Raw genomic sequence first — 25,007 nt, forward strand, 5'->3', positions numbered from 1 at the left:
ACAGTTTGAAGACCCATCATTTACTCACCTCCTTTTTCAGATTAATCCAGCAGGAAGAATTCAATCACACAAGCAGCAGACAGGAATCTCAGATATAAGAAAATGACAGGGAAATCTGGCAGCAGCAATGATTACTTGTTTCTTTATGGAAGCTAGTCTTGGTTGAAACCAAGTGTTGGTTGAAACCAACATAAGTTTATATTTTTTAAATAATGACATATTAATAGATTCAACTATTCACTATATGCATAGGAAAGCTACATCTTTTTTTTTTTTTTAATTAGGTGGAAGCAGCAACCTGAAAACAAAGACTGGTTAAAAATAAGCATGGAATTGGCAAGATCAACATTTAGGTTTTTTCACTAGGTACTTACAATAAGCAGACTGATCTGCCCATCTGCCTCTACTACAATATTCATTTCCATTTAATTTTTATAGTATTAGCTAACCTTGTCAGCTAAATAAGCACCATTTAGTTTAATCTCATGTGGTAGACAGAGAAGCTAAAATTCAGTGGTTTCAACAACAAAAAGTTAAATCTTGAGACTACTGAGGGGAGAAGAAGGCCTCTTTACAAATAGTTTGGATTTTAAATACACCCTTTTGATTTGAGAGGTGAAATGGAACACATCATATCCATACCTCTGTCAAGAGAGAAAAGTGTTTTACTTCAGGCAGACCAACTGCAAGACAAATACCGGGGGGTGGGGAAGGGATGATACCATGCTTCTTTATAAGGAAATGAAAACTCTGTGATTTAAAACCAAGCACCAAACTAAATTCTGGAAGCAGACGGAATCAAAGCCAGCCCCAAACACCTGCAGAGGGCTCAGTTTGTCCAAAGATAAAACCTCCCAAACTTTGTCTCTTGTACTGCCTGTGAACACAGATCGTTTCACACCAGTGCCAGCTGCAGTGTAAAACTACCCTGGGTTATAATCCTACTGTGCTGACAATTTTATGTTCTGGCAGGTGCTGTAGAATTTTTTCCCAGCTGCTATCACTCTTGTAACCCAGCTTTTCTATTTTTCCAGTGTAAAAGGAGCAAATTCTAGTAACTGGCAGGGAAGGAGAAAACAGAAAGAGATAATGGTTTGTGTCAGCATAGGCACCATGCAGGACTAGCAGGAGCTCCCCACTCTGACTAAATTACTATAGTTATGTACACCCCTGTGATTGGAATATATTCCTTTTTCCCTTTGAAGGGCTGTCACCCAGCAGTGGAAATTTGCAAAAGGATTCCTGTTTTTCCTGAAGAATTAACGTTCAACCTGAAAGTGATTGCTTCTCACTGGCAGCAAAACTTCAGGAGCTACGCTGATATCAGCCAAAGAAAATGCAAACTCCAAAGTCGGGCTGACTCCACCTGAGGTACTGCACTCTGAGTCCTGAAAAGAGCAAACTTGCAGAATCATGGGATCAGTTAGGCTGGAAATGAGCTCTGAGGTCAGAAGTCCAGCCTATGACTGAACACCACCTTGTTACCCAGACCATAGCACTGAGTGCCACTTCCAGCCTTTCCTTCAACATCTCCAGGGAAAATGACTCCATCACCTCCCCGAGTAGCCCCTTCTGCCCTCTCATCCTGTCCCTGGTCACCTGGGAGATCCCTGGATACCAAACTCCTCCAAAGCTGCCCCACATTGGGTGGTCAGGCAGCAGCAGGAGTCAACATTGTTTTTGGACCACAGCAAGCAGCCTGTGGGTGAGGGAGAAGTAAATTTGGGATAGGGAACATCTGGCACAGCAAAATTCTTTATTTATGAGGGGTTTACAGCCGCAGCTGAAAATGAGCCCGGGGTGCCCAGGTGGCCAAGCGGCCGATGGTCCCTGGGCTGTCCCAGCCGTGGTGTGGCAGCAGGAGCAGCGCAGGGACTGTCCCTGTGCTGGCACTGCTGAGGCCACAGCTCCAGTGCTATGTCCACTTCTGGACTCCTCACACAGGAATTGAGGGGCTGGAGCGTGTCCAGAGAAGGGAACAGGGCTGGGAAGGGTCTGGAGCCCCAGGAGGGGCTGAGAAAGCTGGGACAGGGGCTCAGCCTGGAGAAAAGGGGGCTCAGGGGGGCCCTTGTGGCTCTGCACAACTCCCTGACAGGAGGGGACAGCGGGGGATCGGGCTCTGCTCCCAGAAAACAAGGGCAAAAGGGAATGTCTTTTAACTCTGTAGAGGGAGAGAGTTAGATTGGACGTCAGGAGGAATTTCTTCATAAAACGCGTAGTCAGGCACTGGAACGGGTGGCTGGGGACGTACTGGAGTTATCATCCCTGGAGATGCTTAAGAAAAGCCTGAACGCGGCGCTCAGTGCCATGCTGTTGTTGACAGGGTGGTGTCCGGCCAGACGCTGGGCTCGATCATCCCCGCCCGATTTATGCCGTGATTCTGTGATTTTACAGCCACACTGGCAAACAAGCGCATCTCCCCGGGACCGCTGGACCAGACGAGGGGCGCTGCGGGGAGCCCGTGCGGGGGCCTCGGGGGGCGGCGGCGGGAGGGGCCGCCGGTCCCTTTGTCCGCGGCCAAGGGCGGCAACGGGGGGCGGGAATGAAGGGCGGGAAGGCGCGCGGGGCGTGGGCGTGGCCCAGGGGGCGTGGCCTCAGTGGCGCGCCTGCCGGCCGTTGGAGGGTTTTGAATTTAGCCCGCGGCAGAAGGCGATTCGCGATTGGCTGGCGTCCGGTCACGTGGGCAGGAGGGCCGCGAGCGCGGTCCGGCGCGCGGCCATATTGGATCGGTGCGGAGCCGGCGGAGGAGGAAGAGGCGACGGCGGCGGTCGGTCCGTGTGTGCGTTTGTCTGTTGGTCCCCGCCCGGTCTCCGCCCCGCCGGTGTCCCCCTCCGCCCGCGCTCCATGGCTGACCCCGCGCCGCGAACCCGCGGCCCAGCCGTCGCCGCGATGCCGCAGAGCCCGACGCGCATCTCCCGCCTGCAGGAGAAGGAGGAGCTGCGGCAGCTGAACGACCGCCTGGCCGTGTACATCGACAAAGTGAGGAGCCTGGAGACGGAGAACAGCGCGCTGCAGCTGCAGGTGACCCAGCGGGAGGAGGTGCGGGGCCGCGAGGTCACCGGGCTCAAGGCGATCTACGAGGCGGAGCTGGCGGACGCGCGGCGGGCGCTGGACGACACGGCGCGGGAGCGCGCCAAGCTGCAGATCGAGCTGGGCAAGCTGCGCGCCGAGCACGAGCAGCTGCTGGGCAGGTGGGCAGGGGGGAAAGGGCCGGGAAGCATCCGAGCATGGCAGGGATGGAGATGGGGATGCGGGCGGAGCAGCGGCGGAGGTACTCGCGGTGCTGCCCGCCCGTCCGGCCGGCGCTCCGGCGGGGGCTGCGCGGCCGGGAATGAATGAAGGATTGAATAGGGCACGGGCAGCGCTGCCGCCGTACCGCCCCGGCGGGAAGCGCCGGCCCCGAGCGCCGCCCCTGCCGGGTGCGAGTGCCCCGGTCCCCGCAGCACCCGCGCCCGGACCGGCGTCTGGGTACCCGTCGGGATGGCTCCGACCGCTGCAGACGGAACAAAAGGGAGGTTTTGGTTAGACAGCTTAGGTATTAGCCTGAAATTCCTTACTGTGCGGGTGGTGAGGCGCTGGAACAAGGTGTACAGGGAGGCTGGCGCTTAAAAAATGAGTTGAAGTGCTCGGATTGCTTCCCCCAGTAAGAGACACCTCGGAGCACCTTCTGTAAGTAAAGGAGGCTGAGGAGAGATTTTCGACAAGAGTACGGAGTGATAGGACAAGGTGGGAATGGCTTTGAACTGAAGAAGGGTAGTTTTAGATGGGATATTGGGGTAGAATTTCTTGGCTGTCAAAGAAGAGAGGCCCTGGCACAGGTTCCCCAGGGATGTTGTGGAAGCCCCATCCCTGGAAGTGTTCCAGGCCAGGCTTGATGGAGCTCTGAACGATCTGCTGTAGTCAGTGACATCTCTGCCTCTTGGGACTAGACGGGCTTTGGAGTCCTTTAACATTCTGTGATTCCATTCTGCCCCCTGCCCGGATATGAGGCTGTCTTTAAGGCTCAGGCAGCCTCGGGATGAAAAACGAAACTTTTCTGAAACAGATTAACTTCATAACATGAAAATACTTACTATGTAGCACGTGGGGCGTACTTAAAACCAAAGAGAACTGTAACTTCTGTGTGCCTTCCTGGATGTTAACATGTTACAAAATGTAGAATATATACACATCCCCCCAGATTGACGGGTTTAGGGCACAGTGCCAAGATCCCTGGTCTTGCAGCAAACTGATTTTGAGACACTAGATTTTCCTTCTTAAACACTCGACTCGTTTCAGTTGTTTATTTGATTCCTTGTTTGTGTTTACCTTCAATTTGAGTTCTGTGACTGCTGCAGTTTTAGGTAATCGCGCTTTAATCTTGGAAGCACAAGGTGGGCCAATGTTGGGAGGGGGGGAAGCCTCTAGAGTTGTTATTCTTCCTCTGCTACTGTGTCTTAAATGCCCTCTCAACCCTGATTTTTCATGGTGTAAAAGATACTTCTTGTGTAACCAGCATATTGATGGTTTTGGGTGTCTGCAGACAGCTCTGATATCTTTTGGACTCTGTAATTCAAAAAATCTAGAACCATGAGCTTCTAATTAGTGAGACTGGTTGTTCTTGAGGTTGTCTCTTGGCACCTTATGAAGGTCTTAAATCAAAGTGGTTATTGACAGTGATAGGGAAAGCCGGGTGTAGCTGCAGACAGGCACCAACATTACTTGACTCCAACGTCAAGCCGGAAATGTCCATCCCTAAGTGATTTTATTGAGGAAAACACACTCTTGTATCAGCTTCTCACAAGACTCCATGTGTGGGATTGGGATCTAAATGCTGACTGTAGTGGATTCCCTTTTTGTGGCTGGGACCAAGGCATTAATACTGTGGACATAGACATCTGCATATTGTGTCTTGCATTTGCCTGTGATGGGGTGCTTGGCAAAAACCTGATGTTTTAGTGAGGGCAGGGTGTTGATTGCCAAGAACTGCTGGATGGTTTAGTGAAACCAGCTCTTAATGCTGTTTGAGGGTTTCCACTTGTTTGTGGCTCTTTGGTGACGTTTGGTGCCACACCTCATGATGGGTGTTCAGTTTTAGTTGTCTTTGAATGTTGTTAAGGTAGATATCTAAGCTTATCTGTAATTCTATTTGCAAAGTCTTAAAAAGGAGCAGAGGGGTTTTTCACTTGAACTGGAGCACACTGTCGCTCATGGCTTCTTAAAGCTGTTAAGTCACATTATAACCTGACAGTACTCTTAAACACACTTTGCACAAGTGTGAATAACAGTACTGTAAAGGTTTGCAAGGAAAGATGAGAATGTGTGCTCTCAACAGAATTTTCTTTACCCTCTCTGAAAGCTGAACTGCAGCGTGATGTATGCACTGGCTTTAGTTTAAATGTATGTAGTAGTTTGGATCTAACAGAGCCAGTTGGGAATAGGTGAAAAGTTTTGAGTTGTGTTTGATTTGTGTGGTTAAGATATTCTGGTGGCTATGTAATAACACTCAAATTAGTGATGGCTTTGGTTCCCTGCAGAGCCATTTGAGATAAATCTGAGGACAAATGGCTCTCAAGGTGTTCTGGGTCTGTGCAGGGAGCAAAGATGACTTGCCACTGAGTTATCTGAAGCTCGTCAATGTCATTCATGGTCTACCTGGCCTTCTTGTGCTATTTGGTGCATCTCTGGTTAGCACAGCATTCTTCTTAATTGCTTGATCAATTTTCTTCCATCGTCTTTCAGTTGCTCTTCAAATCAGTGCATCAAACTCAAGCTTCTAGTTGAAGCTTCTACTCTCAAAGTGCTACAGGACTTCTCTTATACTTTCTTTACAAAAATTAAAGATCCAGTCACCTATTTGTTGGATTTTCTGACTTCTGTGCCATCTATATGATGTGATGCACCAAAAAGCTTGCTCTGTTTGTACTTCTAATCTCTCAAGAAAAATTACATTTGTTTCTTTAGCTGACACTCCTATATGTAGCAGACTTGTTGCATGCTCTCCTTCTAGAGTGTTTGCCATGCTGTGAGTTCTGCCATAGCTAAATATGAAGGTTTCCCTTGATACTTCAAATCTCTAAAGAACAAGGGGGGAAAAAAAGTGAGATTAAAAAAAAAAACCAGCTTCCCTATTTCTGTTCTGGGGAGGGGATGGGAAAGTGATACTCACAATTGTGTAAGTAGGAAGCTTGTGACAGGCAGAATGGAGATAAGGGAAAATAAATCTCTGTATCTCAAGACTTGGGGAATAAAACCCCCATGTAATTTGTGTTTAGTGTATAGAATTCTTGGAGAGCTCTTGCAAGATGGAGAAGAGGGAGATCTCTCTTCCATAGTTTGAGAAAGAATTGAGAGACCATACCAATTTCACACTATTTTCAATTTGTTTTCTTGTTTGTAATTAGGCAAGACTTTGCTGTATGCTTTGCCATTGGTGGTGGCTGTTGTGGAGACATGCCTCAATTTCTGTCCTTTAAATAAAAAGTGTAGTTAATTATGACTGCTACAATTTTGCAGTCAGGGGCTGTGGAAGATCCCAGCAGTAGCTCCACAATAAAAATGTCTGCGTATTGATTTGCAGCTACTGGATTTGCTCATGAACAATAAAGGTGAAAGGAGGTAGTTGCCTGTAGATAATGGGATCATGGAGTCTCAAAATGTGTCATGATACAATTAGCAACAAATTATTTTGGGGTAACAATTCCTGGTTTTTTTAGGTAGAACAGAGCAGCAGTGCCTTGGCTGGGAGTTCAGATTGCTGCAAATTCCATGTTTCTTGAGAAAAGGGTTAAATAGGCAAGGCATACAAATCAGTGAAAGATGTGATCCTTGGGCACGTTGTAATGCAATCATTTAAGCAGCAGTCCCAATTGCTCCATCACATCCTACAAGAATGGATAAAGCTTCTGCTTTTGAGGGGAAATGTGTCATAGGTTCATCATTTACCATGAGTGCGCACCAGGGAGAACTGCTGAGTGTAGATGGTGGGGGGGAAAAGGCCTCGAGTGTCTCTGGAGCAATTAACTTAACAAGGGTGCACATTGTGGAGTTTGGCACAGCTGTGTCACCAAGTCCTGTTGAACAAGGGCTGTTCAGGAAGCCAGGCTGGCTGTTGTGTTGTATGGCTCTGCTCGTGGGTCAGATTTCAGCATAGTTTTCTACTGGTGCAAGTGGTTTCCAAGATGAAGAAAATTTATTTCAAGGAATGTTTGTGATGGGGGCTTAATTAAATGTATGACAGGTCAAAAATCCCTGGCTGGGCTTGTCCATGTTCTGGTTGGTTGTGTGAGGAAATTGTATTCTTTAGGAGACATAAGCTGGTGTTAACACTAGTTCATTTAGGAAACCCATTGTTTACATTGTCTTTGGCAGGCTGAGGTTTCCCTGTGGCAGTTTGCCAGCGCTGAGGGACATCTGCTCTCCTTGAAGAGGAGACAATGTGATTAAAGTAACTTCGAAGGAAGTTGTGATGCTGGTAATCTTCCTTTATTATCTTCGGATGTTTTGTAGAGTGCAAGCCTTAATAGCAAATGTAATTGTGACAAGTTAGTGAACTTTGATTTTAAATATCAAAGTGATAATTTATCTGTCTGTCTGGCTTTGAATCTCCAGTTGGCCTTCCTTCCCGTCTACACTCTGAAGTACATTTCTACATGGAGATTAGGCAATAAAATAAATATCAGGAGCAGGTTCTCATCAGCCTGTGTCTTGAATTACTGCGCAAGTGTGTGGCACTCTGCAGCTGGTACCCTGAGCAGCTACACAGAACCATGTGGTGTTGGTGCAGGCAAAGATGTGGCACCTGTTCCAAGGTTTTCCAGGGTGCACATGTGCTGTAAGGGGCTGGAGAGGAGCTGTGGAAAGGAGCATGACTTGAAACTTTTTGAGGTGTATTTTTGTTGTTGTAGGTGATCTTGAAAAGTGAGGCAGAGATTGGAGTCTGGGGGACTCCAGGGCTTTAATCTGAAATCTGACACTGTTTTTGACATGTACCATAGAGCACTCAGAGGGGGAAGGAGTGGGGTGATTAGATTGTTGCAAAATAAGTCAAGCCACTGAAATGTAGGAATTTGTATTCTCAAGTAAGCATGTCTTCTGTGCAGTGTAGGACATAAATATTTGGTCTCAAATGCATGGACATGTAATGATGACAGGGTAACAGGCAGTGGCTTGATATGTGTTTGTGTGTAGGTTCTGCTTAGGAATGGGGTCATGGGATTCACATAGATGACCGTGAACTTCAGGTTGGATTTGTGACTTCAAGCAGGGTCACAGCGGAGCATTATGTGACCAAAGAGGATTTGTTGTAGATTTCAACACTACGTTTGAATAAGATGGGTGACATGAGACAAGTTGAAATCATGGTACATGTATTTATTTAAACGAAAGCTAACAGTTACGATTATTTTCATGTTGACTTCTGTTTGAAAATTTGAATGCTCTTAGATGCTTCTTATGTTAAGTCACTTTGTTGCAAAATGCAGCCTTAGCATTTTGTCTGTCATAGGGGAAAAATATGGGAAACTGACTGCTAGCTGAATAAAACAGTAGTTGAGGATTTTTATATTTTTTTTCATATTTCTCTACAACTGGAGTAGGAAACCAGCCCACTGTGCTGTAAATGTAATTTTATATGGATCTAAATATAGGGTGCATTATCAGGAATTACAACACGTGTGTATCTATGTCGTGACTTGGGTGAAAGCCAATGCTTTTCGAGGAGGGTTTGATTAATGTTGGTAATGCTTAGCTTTGTGATCAGACTCTTAAGTAGTGGCAGAAAAGTGTGAGTGGGGTGTGGGAGGTGAGAAGAATCTTCTGTAGGGTGGTGGCATCCTGGACTTGGTCAGTGTCAACTTTTGAATTATACCTCTTTATTATACCTCTGCATTATATTAAGGTGTGTGGTTTGTCTGGCTCCAGATAGTCAGTTCAGCTTATTTTACAGCTATAAAAAGATTTCTTTGGGGTTTATTTTTTTTTGTTTGATTGGGGTTCGTTTGGTTTGATTTTGTTTGTTTTGTAGGGCTTTTCTATTAACTTAGCAAAAAGTTTAGGGAGATAATGGGAAGTTCTAAGTTGTTGTTAACAATTCAATGGATAAGAAGATCCATGCACTTTGAAGTCAAAAGAGAAAAAAACCCAAGCTTCCTCTTTGAAAAAGATGCAAGACTGCAATTGCTTCTTTGCTTTAATTTTCCTTTCATGAGTCAAACTACTTCAAAAGGAGTACAGTTCTAGGTAATTTCTGAGCACTGGTACAGGAAGATGTTTGAGGTTTTTTCATTTGCCATATTCAGATGTAGGTTTGGATTTTTGGGGAGGAAGAAGCCGGCTATTGTCAAGAGGTTGAAGTTCTTCCTGGTGAAAATTAGTGGGTGTAAGGGTGAAGTATGTATTGTATACATTAGTGTTTGTTTTTATAAATCACCGAGGCTTTTCTGATCTTTCCTGTATTCCCTTTAGGGCTGGGATGACGCTGCTGAGTTGCTGAGATTTCATCTGGCTTTCAGCATTTGAAGTGTTGAGCTTCAGTTTCTGTTTTCTCTCTGAGAATGTGTTCGGATGAGCTGTCTCATAGTTAGACAGCTCATGTCACTAACTACTAATAGTGCTTAATTTTAATTCTCCACCCACCCACCACCCCCTGCTGTGGCTTTAGTGTCGTTAAATTATAGTGTGGCTTCACAGACAGTCTACTTGCAAACAAGCCAGAAAGGGCTGATTTAACTGGTAATACTTTTTGTGGTGCAGGTACTACACTGGGTTTTAATCATGTTGTTGTTGCTATCCATTTTATATACCCTTTTTTCTCTGCTGATGCATGGCAAGAGTGCTCTTCTCAGCTGCCTTCAAGTCTGTAAATGCACTAAGAAGGCATTTGCGTTAAAATAATTTAAAATCCGAGTAGTTCTAAGGTATCCACACACTTTGGATAGTGGCATGTTTTGGGAAATCTCCCTGTTTCAGCGTCCAGGGTAATTTGGGGCAGACTGGAGAGCAGCTCTGTAGCTCTGCAACTTTCTCGTTTCGGGGTCTGACTTGGTAGGCTTGGTTTTAGCATGGGAGATTTCTTCATGTTTTGATTAAAACTTTTTTTTTTTCCCCAGCAGTGATCAAACAGCAAATGTCTGCTGTGGGTCCTCATACTTTGTTATAGGGGATGGAGAGATAGGGTTTTTGTACCAGGGCAAGAACACTTTCCCTTCCTTCTTTTTCCTCTTCTGCTGCACACCTTCCTTGCATGCTGAAGTTCCAACCTGGGCAGATGAGGAAGGACAGGACAGAATCTCTAGGGAATAATGCAGAGAGCTGGAAGCAGGAGTGTCCAAGCCTTAAATCCTGTGGTTTTATCCGAACTGTGGATCCAGCTATGGGTCTGAGGAGTGAAATGCCACGAAGGGAGTGGAGAGTGTTGAGCAGCTGAGTGCAGAAGAGAGTGTTTTTGTGTGTCTCAGGGGCTCCCAGCCTGCCACAGGATGCGGGGAGCAGGTGCTAATCCCACAGGATCGAGATTAGCAAGCGCTAAGTCTGTTGCGTAAGGCCTGCCATGTGTTGTGGCTGTAGTGCTGGAACCTCCAGACATGCATTCCAGCCCTGCATCCCTTTGCGTGCACGCACTTCTCCTGAGCATGCTAAGGGCAGGTAATCTTCGGGAAAAAGGGAACTTTTAAAGCTGAGGGTGTCTCTTTCTGAAATAGCATTGGTTTTGCATTAGGTCTCATTTTGTTGAGAAGTATTGCTGTTGTGTTTTATAAGCTGTATGGTGATTAAAAAGAGTAGTGGATGTATTCTGAACCTATCTTTATCCAATTTTAAGTCTTCTCTGCATTATGTTGTTAATTCTGCTTGGGTTTTTTTATTTTTTTTCCTAGTCTGGAAAGAAAATCATGAGAGCTGAAGAAGGATGTGCCAGCTATAGTATTATTGAGCCTAAATCTGTCCATTCCTTTAAAAAGTTCATAGTACAGTTAAAACCACTTCTTCATGCTACTGCCCTTGACAGACAAATGTGGATATCCCAGGCAGAAAAAGAATTAACTCCAAGGTTGAAGAACTTGTTACACATTTAATGGCTGTTTGTGCTATCTAAGGACAAGAAACATTTTGATTTGTGAATATGGGTTTCCTTTCTCCTGTTTTTGATAGTAGCTGTTACAGCATTATTTGTGGATAATAAGCTTGTGTTTATGTGCATTACTTTTTTTCCTGTTTGATTTCTGTGTTTGAATATGCTGGTTTAGGAAATAAACACCCAGAAAATGCTTGACAGCTTGTCTAGACACAAAACTAATTTGAAGGTAATTTGAAAATCTTCTGTGCTTGCCTTCATAAAGAAATCACGTCACCTCTGCATGAGTGTAATTTCTATGATGGGAGATACTGTTGCATAGGCAGGATTTGGGTCTGTTTCCTCAGACCCAATTTTTGAAACGTGCTGCAACACCAAATGGTTTTGACATAAGTTTCTCAAGTTCAGATTTCTTTGTTGGTCAGCAGTAGACTTCAGGGGCATTTCTAGGTTTTCTTGCAATCACTTTCTCTGGCTTGTTCCAGCTATGCAAAAAAGGAATCTGACCTCAATGGAGCCCAAGTCAAACTTCGTGAGTTTGAAGCAGTCCTGAATTCTAAAGAAGCTGCACTGGCCACAGCACTTGGTGATAAGAAAAGTCTTGAGGGAGGAATTGAAGATTTGAAAGATCGAATCAGAGAGGTGAGAAGAAGAAACATTTAACCATCAATTTCTGTTAGCAAGTTGAGGTGGTTTTCGATATTATGAGCTGCAGATCTGATAAAATAGAAATAACTTTGTAACAAAAAAAAGGATGCAAACCAGTAATCTGGTCACAGCTAGAACAAATTGTGATTCACTTTCAACAGTAGAAACAGTGTTGAATAGGTCTCCGAGTCCAATATTGTTGAGTTTTATTAATGACGTGAATGGCGGAAGAGACAGCTCTTAAAATTGCAGGTGCTAGAATTATGAGGGATGTTACTTGGGGGGGAAAAGCAGGTCAAAACTCAAAGTACCCTTGACACTTTTCAGAAGTGTTTTGAGGGGGCAGATTGACTTCATAAGAACAGATAATAACTGACAAGTAACAGTTTCACTCTGTTCTCCTTTTGGTTCTGACTATGGTTCTCCATGTTCTGATGGAACCATGAGGAAGAAAAACCTCTTGTCCTAGTTTTGTTAGCCTTTTGATTTGTGATATTGAGCGTCACCACCGTGATGTAGAGACGGGTTGTAGAGACCAGGAAACTGGTGTTTTCTGTGTGTGAAAAATTAAGTAGCAATTTTAATGCCATTTGCTAATGTGAAACACATAGAACTCATTTGTATAAGCAACTGCAAAAATGTGTGTGTGTGATATATGCTATTACTGGGATAAATATTGAGATTTCATTGTGAAGCTGAACCTTAATGTGTCGTTGACTGTAGTTCTTTGAAGCTCTGGCCATTGTGTGAGTTCTGCTGCATAATCATTGTGTTGATTCTTCTATTTCTTAAAGCTTGAAAGTTCTTTAGCTGCTGCCAAGGACCAGCTTATAAACGAGACCTTACAGAAGGTGGACCTTGAAAACCGTTGTCAGAGCCTCATTGAGGACCTGGAATTCCGTAAAAATATGTATGAGGAGGTAAATTTAGCCTCAAGAATTAACATTTTTAAAGAGAATAAAACATCTGGGGGTGAGTTAGAATATGAAAATAATTTAGGTAGGGAGGTACCTCTGCAAGTTGTCTGAAGTCCTACTCAGAGTAGAGTTTACCTGTGTTCTAGCATGAAGATTTCTAACCTTCTTCCTCTAGGAAAAAATTATTTTAACTCTGAATTCTTGTGGTAAAATAACTTCATGCATCATGTCGTTTCATCTTAAATTTTGATCATGTTATGCAATGCACATGTATTTTTTAATTAATGTGAAAGTAGTAATTTCCTGCATAATCCCATAATAAGAAATTAAGTGGAAGGAGACTCAAACAGGTGCTCTGGATCTGCAATTTTTTTAGTTTCAGACCTTTCTAATAGGATGCTTTTGAATAATGGAAACAAAAGTGGGTGAATAGTTGTCTTTTAGAACTTTTTTCTTACCACCCTCCCTTTTACCAGTGGCCCTTGATGCTTTCCAGGAGGAACCTTAGGGCAGTAACAAATCTACGTGACTGTGCTTTCTTTTGTTCCATGTGTTTTTGGTTTTTTTTCCTTGTTAGGAGTATTTTCAGCTTTGTTTCGTGTTTTTGGAATCCCTTTCTTTCCAGAGAAAGCACAGGCGAGCACACAAGTAAATGGGGAAAGTTGGGGTGGTTGTTATTTCACAGTAGTTTTATTTTGTTGAAGCACAGAAATACCTCAAGAAAAGAGACATATTTCTGAAATACAATGGTGATGAGGTGTATTTGTTGAAAGTTCAGACAACTGTCAGAAAAAAATGCTGATGGTATCCTAGCTCTTATTTTAATGGGTGACTATTGCAAAATAAGACTGGGGAGATTGTTTCTGCTAAAAGTTTTGTGTCAGAATAATCTGATACCAGGACCTGCATTACTTTCCATTCAGCAGGGTAGTGTTCTGAAATTTTTGTCCTGTGTTTGCTGAGTGTTAGCGTGTTTTTCTGGTTGTCACAGGAAATCAATGAGACAAGAAGGAAGCACGAAACTCGCCTGGTGGAGGTGGATTCTGGGTGTAAGATTGAATACGAGCACAAACTGGCCCAGGCCCTCCACGAAATCAGAGAGCAGCACGATGCACAAGTGAAGTTGTACAAAGAAGAGCTCGAAGAGACCTACCATTCCAAGGTGAGATTCTGTTTTCACACAGCTGTTTGATGTGCTTTGTTTTTGTTTGGCTTAATGGCATAATTACTGGCAGCTCAGAGGAGTTTATTAGGAAGCTGGGTTTGAAATTAGCATGCGTTTGAGCATGGATTTGCATTTTCACATCTGGCTTTGGGAGCAGGTTTTAATTCATCAGGTAAAATAACAGAAGGGAGGGAAGTACTGCATGAAGGTGATCTGGGGGGAAAAGTGATTAATGCTGGGATTACTGTGAATTCAAGGAAAGTTCATGCATTGTTAAGCATGATACTGGGCAATGATCAATAAGTTGTCCTATGTTTTGTATAAAAATTCATAACAGAGCTTGCTGAGAAGATAGAGTCCTCTGACCCTGTCAAGCAGAAGTTTTACAATGCCCAGTAACTTCTGTTTTTCACTCATCTAGTCAAAAAGCTGAAGTCAGTTATGCTTCATCATTTCCTTCCTCTGCTGTTGTTTAGCATTTATGTTAGGAGGCACCCTGATGTCTCAACTGAACCTGGTTTCTGTGGCTATACTTGTTGCAGTTAGCATTTTTTAAAAGCAAGGTGGGATGTTACAGCAGAAAAGTTCATACAAACTGAATTTATTAGCATCAGTTTTGGTCTTCTCCGTCTTCTTATCTCCAGGCCTTCAATCTGGCTTGGAAAAGATTGTTAAAAATGCAGTCTAGCAAAAAAAGCAGCCTCTCATTGCTTTCTTGGTCTTTCTCATCAGGTATGTTTTTCTGTATTTCTGGAAACTTAGTTTAAAAAAGTAAACTAGATTACTTTGCATTATAATCATCAACAACAAATTCATGTCTATGGTGCAGCTCAAGTGTGTGCAGTAGTGTTCAGCAGAAATTATTTAGTTACTTTATGAAAGTAAAACTATCCAAGATTGAAGTGATAGAATGTGGTAGTAGCTTAGGGTACTGGTACCAATTTGCTTATATTGCATGAAAGTTAACAAGTTTGCCTCTTTTTAGAGAATTGGAGATTTCAGTTTAGCTTCTTCAGTTTAAGCGTATTAAATGAACTTTGGTCAGGATGAAGACTGAGCTTAGTACTTCAATGAAGTGAACGTCTGCAAGGGAAAGTTTTAATCCTTAAGTAAATATTCAGACAACTGGAATTCCAGGCAGGGTACTCCAACATGGTAACCACATTTTAGCCCTAAAGAAACATAAGTTTCGGTGCTTTGGAGCTGCAGAGAGGAACTCAGTGGCTTGGCCTGCCCTGTGGTTTTTGGTGATTCATTCCTTCTTCTGGTGGAAGTTTCTTTGAAACTGATGTCTTCACTTTGGTGCCCCGCAGCTGGAGAGTGCCAGGCTGTCATTCGAGATGAGCAGCTCTGCAGCCAGTGCCATCAGGGAGCAGCTGAACGAGAGCCGCCTGCGCATCGACAGCCTGTCCTCCCATGTCACTAGCCTCCAGAAAGAGGTAACCAGCTGTGCCCCCTCCGTCCCACTCTTTGCAGCTGTTGGCTTTTCTTTTAAAGGGCTTTTATTTCCATCACAGTTGTTGGTTTTTGTATTAAATGCTTGTCTTTCCCTTTACTTATCTGTTTGGCCAGAGTTTGTCTTCTCTCCTACTGCTCTGTACTTTCTCAAATTCCTAAATGACTCCTTTTGATAAACTTTATTTTCTTTTTCTGTTTGTAGTATTTTGCTATATACCTAGTGTTTGAAATGGGGTGCTGTTAACTAGCTTCTATGAAAATTCTTGTGGATAGATGAGGCAATTTTAGACAAATGTGTATTAAATGTTCTTGACACTCTGAGAAGTTTAGTAATGACTGGACCAGCCTAGTGTAGAATTCTACAAAGCAACACTCAAAGCCAGAACTGGAATTCGCAGTCTCTCTTCATCCTAGATACAGTTTGCATCTGAATATCTAAAAAACCAGAACTAATGATGTGAACTTGCCCAGATTAGGAATGTGAGACTGAGTAAAAACATCAAATAAGTGTACTTGAGCATTTGTAGGGCAGGACCTTGAGCAAAAATTAATTATTCCTAGATCACAGAGGATAGATCACACCCAGAGACGTATGACATAATGTATGACCAGTAATATATTCACTACTGGCCTATTGGTAACATTGTGTGCACTGCAGTGGTAAATCCAGAGTGAAAATGAGAAGTGTTAGGAGTTGGTTCTGCAATAAGCTTTTGTAACTCACTTGAAGTGCGACAAAACATTTAAACCTCTATAGGAATATAAAATACTAGTACTGTTTTTCTGTGATACATTTTTGAATTTTACTCCTCCTGTAGACTATAGTAGGACATCAAAATTTTGTGTATTTCAAGTAAAAAATATAAATGCAGGGAACATTATTTCCCAGTTTTCAAAATGAATTGCCAGAAACTAGTAAGAGTCTTCCTAGTTTTCCTTTTATCTAGTCACGTTAGTCTCTGGAAAAGATCAGGTGATACAATGAATGTGCATGAGGTTCAACAGGAACTGGATGGAAAGTTTTGGCCACTCAGATCTGATTTCTGCCTTTAGATTACCATCATCTTTTGGGGGTTCAGTCAACAGGATTTTAAGTTAATTGCCTCTGTTCTGTAACTTCAGGAGTGACAGCTTGGTTCAGAGGACTTGCTTCTGAACTGGCAGAAGTGTTTGTTGCTGACTTCAGAGAAAATCAACTTTTTTGTCATTTTGACCAAGATTTTCCATCAAAAAAAAACATTTTGCTGTGGTTTTGGGATGGGGTTTTTTTGGTAGCATTAGTAGCCAGTCAGTACACTTCTATTTTTCACTTTACCAGCACTAAGTTAAGCTTTATTTTCTTGGAAATCTCTTATCCCTGGTGCTGGTCTGGTTTGAGTTGCCAGCACTGAGCTGTGTAGTAGACTCCACTGTGATCTTCCATGTGAAAAAAACCTCAATTTATTAAATTCCTTATCTGCCTCTTAGCATTGACAACCAGTTACACTGGTCCCCCGTGTCAGACATGTAGACTCCCTTCTCTCTCTGTCTCTGGAATATGTGGTGACTTCCTAAATCTGGGTGCATGCATAGCAAACTTCGTGCTTATGGGGCATTGGTTCCTGTCCTGTGCCCCTTAATTGAAAAAAAAAATTAAATCTCAAGGGACTATGAAACAGCATGCTTATGGAAAAGTAAACCCTAAAGCTGCCATTATTTTGGGCTCTCTTTGATAGGGAGATTCCATTCTGAGTGTACAATTTTGAGATCTGCAGGCTTGATGGAATTTTTGAAGCAGGAGACAACTCAGATTTCAAGGAATGCTTATCACCACACTCTGAGCAAGCCTTGGAGGCTGTAAGGACAAGCAGGCAGGTTTTCACTGACAACAGCCCTTATTCCTTTAGAGGAGCTGCCTCCCAGAACTCAGAATTAGCAGCACCAAGCCAAAGCACAAAGCAGACATCTGGAAACTACAGAGCACTTAAACACCTCCAGGGGTGGCAACTCCTCCACCTGCCTCCCTGGGCAGCCCATTCCAGTATCTGACCACCCTTTTGGTGAAGAAATTTGTCCTAATGTCCAGCCTAAACCTCCCCTGGTGCAGCTTAAGTCTATGTTCCTGTCTCCTGTCTAGCATGTGTTAAACAGTTCAACTTCTTAAGCTCAATTTTTCTTTCCCAACTAAATTCAAGTACAGTAACATATTTTCAGACCTCAGAAAAATGGAGCAAAGTAGTTGTTTTTCCAAGGATATTGCAAATTTCACTGGAATTTGAGGTCTTTGTTTTGCAATAGGTGAGATGGAGAGCAGGGATTTGAACACAGAAGAGTTTGAAATAGAAGTTTGAGTAGTCAGAAATAGGGGAGGATGTAACTCCTGTGTTTTGAATTCTGTGTTGCTTGAACAGCAGAGCATGTGGAGGCTTGGGTGGGCTTTCCTTTGCAGCATCATTGATGTTTTCAATGCTTTTTCTCTAGAGTAGACTGTGGCAAGACAGAGCACAGGACCTGGAGAACACCTTGGCCCAGGAACAGGAAAACTGCCGCAAAACACTGGCAGAGAGGGAGAAGGAAATTGCAGAGATAAGAAATCAGATGCAGGAACAGCTGACTAACTATGAGCAACTCCTGGATGTTAAACTGGCACTTGACATGGAGATCAATGCATATCGGAAATTGCTGGAAGGTGAAGAGAAGAGGTAGGAAGGGACATTGCTACAAGGTGGTGTCTGTTATCTCTGTGCTTTTCTTGTCTCTTTCTCTATTAAGAAGCAAATTTTAGTGGTGCTTAACTGCTTCCCAAGGCACTGGTTTTGCTCCCTCCTGTCTGACACAGTTCTAAGTCGCCATTGAGACCGAGCACGCCACTTATCAGACCACCTCTCAAGGCAGCAGATGCCACTTTTTTTTTTTTTGTTGTTAAGATCCAGCACAGAAGTAGTGAATTGTCATTTGTATCCTTGTTTGTTGCCATGGTTAATGTTCTTCAAAATTAATTGCAGGGTTAATTAACTGTTACTTAAATTTCTCTAATATAATCAAATAAAATACAATAAAATCATAGCCATTATGATTGCCCAGCTCATCAGCCAGCTGCATTTTCTACATTTGGCCTCAGAGTTCTTCCAACACTGAGAGTTTTCACCTCTGTCACAACTGTAATTTAAAGCAGTTTGATTCTTTGCTGTATTCTGAGCTGCTCACTGCTGATTTCTCTAAAGTGTGGGGATGAAATACCCAAAGGTTTTATGCCACTGTGTTTTTGCATTAATTTTCCACAGTGGCTTAAGTTTCCCTAGGGTTTTTGTTTCTTTTTAGTCTTTTAGAAATGCACAGAAATGCTTTTATGCTCCTACTGTAGTAGTCCATCAATATTCTGTGCTCCAGGAATATTAGTCAGCTGTTTGACAATGTTTTATTCACCGGTTAAGTACTTAAGCCTTCACTTCTTCATGCTTTGTTTGCTGTGTTGCTGTATAAATCTGTGGGTAGAAGAAGAGATGGAAGAAAGTTTATTTTTTTAAAAAAGGTGGGGAAAGTGTAACCAAATCATGGAATCATTAAGGCTGGAAAAGGTTTGAGTCTAGCTGTTGACTCGTCACTGCCATGGTTAGCATTAAACCGTGTCCCCAAGTACCACATCCATGTGTGTTTCCAACATTTCCAGGGATGGTGATTCCACCACTTCTCTGGGCGAAGCCTGGCTGCTTTTTCAGTGAAGAAATTCCTCCTGATACCCAGTGCACACCATCCCTGGCCCAGCCTGAGTTGTTTCTTCTCTGTCCTGCGTTCCCTGAGAGCAGAGCCTGACTCCCAACTCGCTTCACTCTCCTGCCAGGGAGTCATGGACAGCAAAGAGGTCCCTCCCTGAGCCTCCTTTTCTCTGATGTGATGTGTGTGTGTGTTTTCTCCCTTCCCCACTCCAGGCTGAAGCTGTCCCCCAGCCCTTCCTCCCGGGTGACCGTCTCACGAGCCTCGTCCAGCCGCAGCGTCCGCACGGCCGGTGGCAAGAGGAAGAGAATCAATGTGGAGGAGTCAGAAGCCAGCAGCAGTGTGACCATTTCCCACTCCGCCTCTGCCACAGGGAACGTGTCCATCGAGGAGATAGACGTGGATGGGAAGTTCATCCGCCTGAAGAACACTTCTGAGCAGGTTTGGAAGTGCCGCACATGCGTCACGAGTTGAGGCACAACGGTGTCCTTGGGCTTTGTGCTGACCCTGTGGCACTGAGGAACTGGTGTGTCTCAAAGAAAGCTTTGACACACTGTTCTAGATTGATGTTGATTTTTTCCCACAGATTTTCAGTGCTCTTGTTTCACTGCAAAGTCCACCAAATCTGCTTTCTTCCTTGCAAGTAGTGCACCTGTAAAACTTTACCAATGACATTGTTTCTGATAAGAAATACTGCAAGCAGACACCAGGCAGCTTTAGAACACTTCTCAACATTTTCTCTGCCTTAAAAAGGCCTAAAAGAAATATACACAGATGCAGAATAAAAGGTGTAGATGAAATTAACTGCCAGTGTCCCTTGTATCTGCATAGAGCTTTCCTAAATCATAGGTTTTTTTCTTCCTTGACTGCACCCACAATTTTATGAGCCCTCAGTTCCCATGCCAAAGCCACTGTTACAGTGGCTACTGAGCTTATTTGGTTCTGTGAATAAGTTGGAATTTATATTCAGAGGGTACACATATCTACAAAATGAGGAGTCCTTTGATAAATAATAATCACAGCTTTTCCTTACATTGCCTTCAAAATGATGCTGTAAGATACAGTACATTTCCCTCCTTTATCTTCACTGAAAGGCAGCTCATCATGATGATTTAGGTGACAAGGACTGGTGTGGTTCTAAGTGTCCCAGTCCCCTCTAATCAGTGAGGATATGGCCTCGCTGCTCTAGACAGGGATAATGTGGGTTGTAATTACCTGTAATTACCACACCTGGGGAGCGATGCTTTCTTTGCTTTTTTTTTTTTTTTTTTAGCTTCCAGCTTGCCACATACATACTTGTTCACCACATAGAACCTTTTATTTAATCTGCCTACACATCTATTTTTTCATGAGCAAGGAGAAGCATCAGTTTTGTTCCCAGTAACCATGGGTGGTTCATGTTTTTAGCACTTTTCTAGGGGATCTAGATTTGAGCAGGTCCCTGTAGTGCAGTGCAATAAACTACTTGGGGAATATTCACGAGTGTTTCAACAGTTAATATGAAAAAATGTATAAAATCCTCTCTAAATATGGTATGTTTTGGTGCAATGATAAACTGAATGTCAGCATCCATTGAAATATATGACTGTTTATTTTAGCTAATTTTAACTGACAGTGGCAACTGTTGAATGATCAGAAACTATGTTGGTGGGAGAGTTTAAAAAATGCTTACTATTGCTTTAAATTTAAAAAATGAAGTGGTCATTCTGTAAAGATGACTTGTATATGATTTGTTAATGCTTTTCAAGTAGCTGATAGGAAAAATACAGGGAATATGTGGTGGCAGGTATGTATACATAAAAATATTTCAAGAATACTTACAGTATTTTGGTCTATTTGCCATTCTGTGCTTCAAAAAACAACAAATATTTTTAAGGGGATTTTAATATTTAATACATATTAGTAATACGTATTTCTCTGGACCAAGCGATAACAAAACTGATGCAAATCATATGCATTAGTCAAGTTAACAGCAGAACTCAAAAGCAGGATGTATTAAGCTATGACTTCAAATAAGAGATAAGATAGATTTGCCTACAATTATTCTACTTCCATGCTGAAGATCAAGTGGTGATAAACCCTTTCACTGAAAGTTTTATATGTGTCATAACCTGAAAGATAAAACACACTACATGCATAGCAAAGAACGAATGGTGGTGGAATTGTTTTTTTTTTTTTTTTGTCTCCCTTTTCTTAGGATCAACCAATGGGAGGTTGGGAGATGATCCGAAAAATAGGAGACACTTCTGCAAGTTACAGATATACCTTAAGATATGTACTGAAGGCAGGCCAGACTGTTACAGTAAGTTCTCGAGTTTCCGCTGCTCACTTGAAATGGACTTCAGGCTAACTTCTGTGGGTCAGAATTCACAATTTTTTTTAGTTTTGTCCTTCCTGTGCACACGTACAGGAAATTATCAGCTGTGTTTGTGTTGGGCATTCATTGTGTGACTTGCTGGGACAGTTAATACAGAGAGATGTTACTCAGAATATTCTGTATGAAGCAGTAATTTTCACCATGTACAGGTGAAAATTTTACATCATATAACATATTCTGAAGTCTCCACATTGAAAACATGTGTTTTATTGTACAAAACTTTGGGAAGTATTTGGTTTTTCTCACTGAAAGAGATTCACAGTGTCACTTAAATGAAATACATTAACTGAATCAATTTGGAAATGTTGTAAGACTGGCAGAAAAATGTTCCTTTGTGATTTCTGTTGTCAGATCTGGGCTGCAAATGCTGGAGTAACTGCAAGCCCTCCCACTGACCTCATCTGGAAGAACCAGAATTCCTGGGGCACCGGTGAAGATGTGAAAGTTGTGCTGAAAAATTCTCAGGGAGAGGTAAAGCACCTCAGATTTGTGTGAATTTTTTCTGTGGTGGCATTGCCTACAAAGCTGCAGGTTAGGGCACCACACAGGAATGCACTGCAGCATTTGGTAAAGTCTTCTCCTTTTGGAGAGTTAGCTGCAGTTTAGAAATGCTTCTGCTGAAGCCTGTGACTGTTTCTTTTTTTTACTCTCGATTGAGTCTAAATAGTAAAAAAATTATTTGTTCAAGGACCTCTCTCAGGAGCTGGGCAGTGCCTTAGAACACACTTTGAAAAAAAAGTTTTGGTAAACTCTTCAGTGATTTATCTTCTAAATTAGTTTTCTGTGAGCCTGTGTGCTTGTGAGAAGTGGGGAATCCCACAGTGAAATCCACATGGAGCAATGAGGAGTTAATTCAGGTGTGGTGTGATTTAAAACCTGGGTGGGACAGTTACTGTGGCATGCTGCAATTGAAAGAAAATACTTAATATATATAAAAGAAGTAGATTTTGGAAGAACCACACGAGTATTTTGTCAGAAACACTCCTTTTTAATCATTGAGAGATTTAAAACTAAGCTGTGTATGCTCAGCAGTACCTGAAAGGTATACAGACAAAATGAATAAAGGTAGTTTTCCCAGCAACTAGAGCTTTAATTTCTTGAAGTCTTAAGCAAGTGTGCAACAGATGTTTTTTTTCTTTAAGAGTTGAAGTGTTAAAAAATGTCTTGCAGGAGGTTGCTCAGAGAAGCACTGTCTTCAGAGCAACAGCACGTAAAGGGGAAGATGAGGAAGTTGAGGAAGAAATAGCTGAACCTCTGGATGAGGAAGACATTTACCGTGAGCAGGTACTTTCTTTTAGGGTTTACAAGGTTATTTTCACTGAAAAAGTTGCAATATAAGTTGTTAATTACTTTTTAAAAAAAAATCGAAAATCAGGTGTGGATGTTTAATTTTTTTTTAAAATCAGTAATTATTGGAAAGTGGAACTCTGTCTTACTGAAACCAGTGTAAAAAATACTGCCTAATAAATCCTCTTGCAAGGAAGTACATTTTTTTAAAGTTTTAAGATCTGGGCATTTTTTTCCCCTTAAACTCTGTTCCTCCCAAAATTCCCCCTCCCCAAGCAAATTGTTTCTAGTAAAGCTTGGCTTAAGCAGGTACATTTGCTGAAAGTTTTGAGAGTTTAAATCTCTTGTTGTCTCTAATAGTGAAAATCACGTTAATATCTTCTGTTCACCTATTTTTTTCTGATAGACAAAATTTGAGATTTGAAAACTCTTTGAGTGAAAATGTCCCTGGCATGCTGAAAAAATGAAGTTCTTGAAACCAAAAAGAAAGGAGTGTGTTGGAAATCAGGGATATTAGGTTTATTATATAAAATCTCAAGGTTCTTCTGCATGCTCCCTGATTCAAATATAGCAATTATGCGTATTTTTATGATACCTGTCTTCTATTACTCCTCAGTAGGAAAGGATATGTAACATTGTTTTAATTCCAGGCTAAAGCAGGTTGTACAGCTTTGCTGATTCTTGTTTGTACCAATAATTTCATATACTAAAAAGTACATAATATATAAAAATAAATTAATAAAGGTTTAATATATATTCATATAAAATTAATATATGCTTATTAAAAAGTGTATATTGAAAAGCACAGTAGATTCTTCTGATATGAAAAAAATTTGCTGTTGGGTTTTGGGTTTTTGGAGCGATTTTTTTGGGTCTTTTTTGGTTTTAAATGGTTCTCCCTGTTCACAACAGCCGGAGCAAAGGGAATTCGACAGAAGCTGTGTGGTCATGTGAAATTCCAGCCCCTCCAGGCTCCTCCAGCCGTGGTAATCCCTGCCTGCAGAACAGAGCCTTCTGAGAAGCACAACGTTCTTTTCCCGTCTGTGAATTTTTAAAGCTGAGAGTCTGATGGCCTTAAATCTCCCTTTGCCACTGAAAAGAAAAAAAAAAAAAAAAAAGGAAGTTTTGTCACAAACATCTCGACCTCCTTGGAAGACGTGAACAGGTGGCTCCTGAGAACGAGAATTGAGAATTGATGTTCCTGTCTCTCTCAGATTTAAATGCCAGTCTCTCTTCATTGAAACCTTGCTGGAGTAGGAATATTCCAGTGTGTTTTGGGGATCGATTTTTTCTTAGATTATACCACTCTAGACTAGTTGCTACGACCTCTTTGTATTTTAGGTGCTGTTGGGGATTGGTTTAGAGTTCTTAATTCTTGAAGAAAATTCATGTTACACCTTGTAGTTGTCTTGTTAAGATAGTGTTACCAGCCTGAATTTTCTTATGTGTTTTTTTCCTAACAAATTAGAAAGCTCTTTTAATATGGATTGCCTTACTTGTCTACACTTTTTAGTAACAAAATGAAGTCTCTAGAGGTCTAGTCTACATTTGTATGGGAAACGGTTGTAATTTTGCCAATGTTGAAAGTTTTTCTGTCCTTTTCACATTATTCCAATGTCTGAAAAACATTTAATAAAGTATGTCTGTGCAACAGAATGAAGTTTTTGGAATTTGTTTCTTCCTAGAACTGAGCTAAAAGTTGAATGAGCATTGAATCCTTGAAAATTGATGGCCTTTGAAGCTGAAGAAACATCCATTAAATGGAACACTGGCATTTGAGATGCAAAGGTTTCTTCTGAAAATTGAATGATGTTGCTTCACATTTGGAAATTTAATTCTTTAGAGTTTTATTCACACTCTGTTGCATTTGTGCTTATCTTTGCTTATGATTCTGTTCTTACTGGACTGGCTTTTACTGCATCGTGCCAGTACTGGTCTAAGCAGTTTGAGCAAGCACAGTGACATAAAGAGAAATTTAGAAGTGTTGTGAAGTATTTACCTTTGACATAGCCTGAATGTATTGTTTGGACAGAATGTTGGAACATGAGTTGGGTTTTTTTTTTAACTGGAATTTTTTTTTTCTTACCTTTTTCTTTTCATGCCAAAATTGGGACTTTTTTTGCATGTTTTTTTCTGGTGACCAACGTGGTGGCATTTCATGTGCCAGCAGAAGGTAGAAAGCGGGGCTGATGGACAATTCTAAAGTTATGGTGGGAACCTTCCTGCATGATCAAATTCAAATAACTTTTGTAGAGCCTGTTCTTCGATGACAATGGGGAAAAAATCTAATTTCAGCATAATTTTTTCTTTGCTGTAACAGGAATTCCTGTAAATTATCAGAAGGGAGTGTTGGGAAACAACTGTGAAATATCCTGCCACAAGGTGGAGGTCTTGTTTTGCTTTTTTAAATAC

General features: G+C 42.1%; 1 protein-coding gene across 1 annotated transcript; it reads left to right on the forward strand.

Moving 5' to 3' along the window:
* Nucleotides 1–2,717: 2,717 nt before the first annotated feature.
* LMNB1 (lamin B1) lies at nt 2,718–24,251 on the forward strand. Its single transcript, XM_033086615.1, has 11 exons — nt 2,718–3,191; nt 11,536–11,692; nt 12,493–12,618; nt 13,607–13,777; nt 15,094–15,219; nt 17,699–17,919; nt 19,147–19,372; nt 21,129–21,233; nt 21,660–21,779; nt 22,479–22,592; nt 23,508–24,251. Exons 1-11 carry the CDS (start codon nt 2,845–2,847, stop codon nt 23,547–23,549), a joined length of 1,755 nt encoding a protein of 584 aa, XP_032942506.1. The 5' UTR covers nt 2,718–2,844; the 3' UTR covers nt 23,550–24,251.
* The last annotated feature ends 756 nt before the right edge of the window (nt 24,252–25,007 follow it).

Source organism: Catharus ustulatus, assembly GCF_009819885.2.
Source record: "Catharus ustulatus isolate bCatUst1 chromosome Z unlocalized genomic scaffold, bCatUst1.pri.v2 scaffold_29_arrow_ctg1, whole genome shotgun sequence".
NCBI classification, from domain to species: domain Eukaryota; kingdom Metazoa; phylum Chordata; class Aves; order Passeriformes; family Turdidae; genus Catharus; species Catharus ustulatus.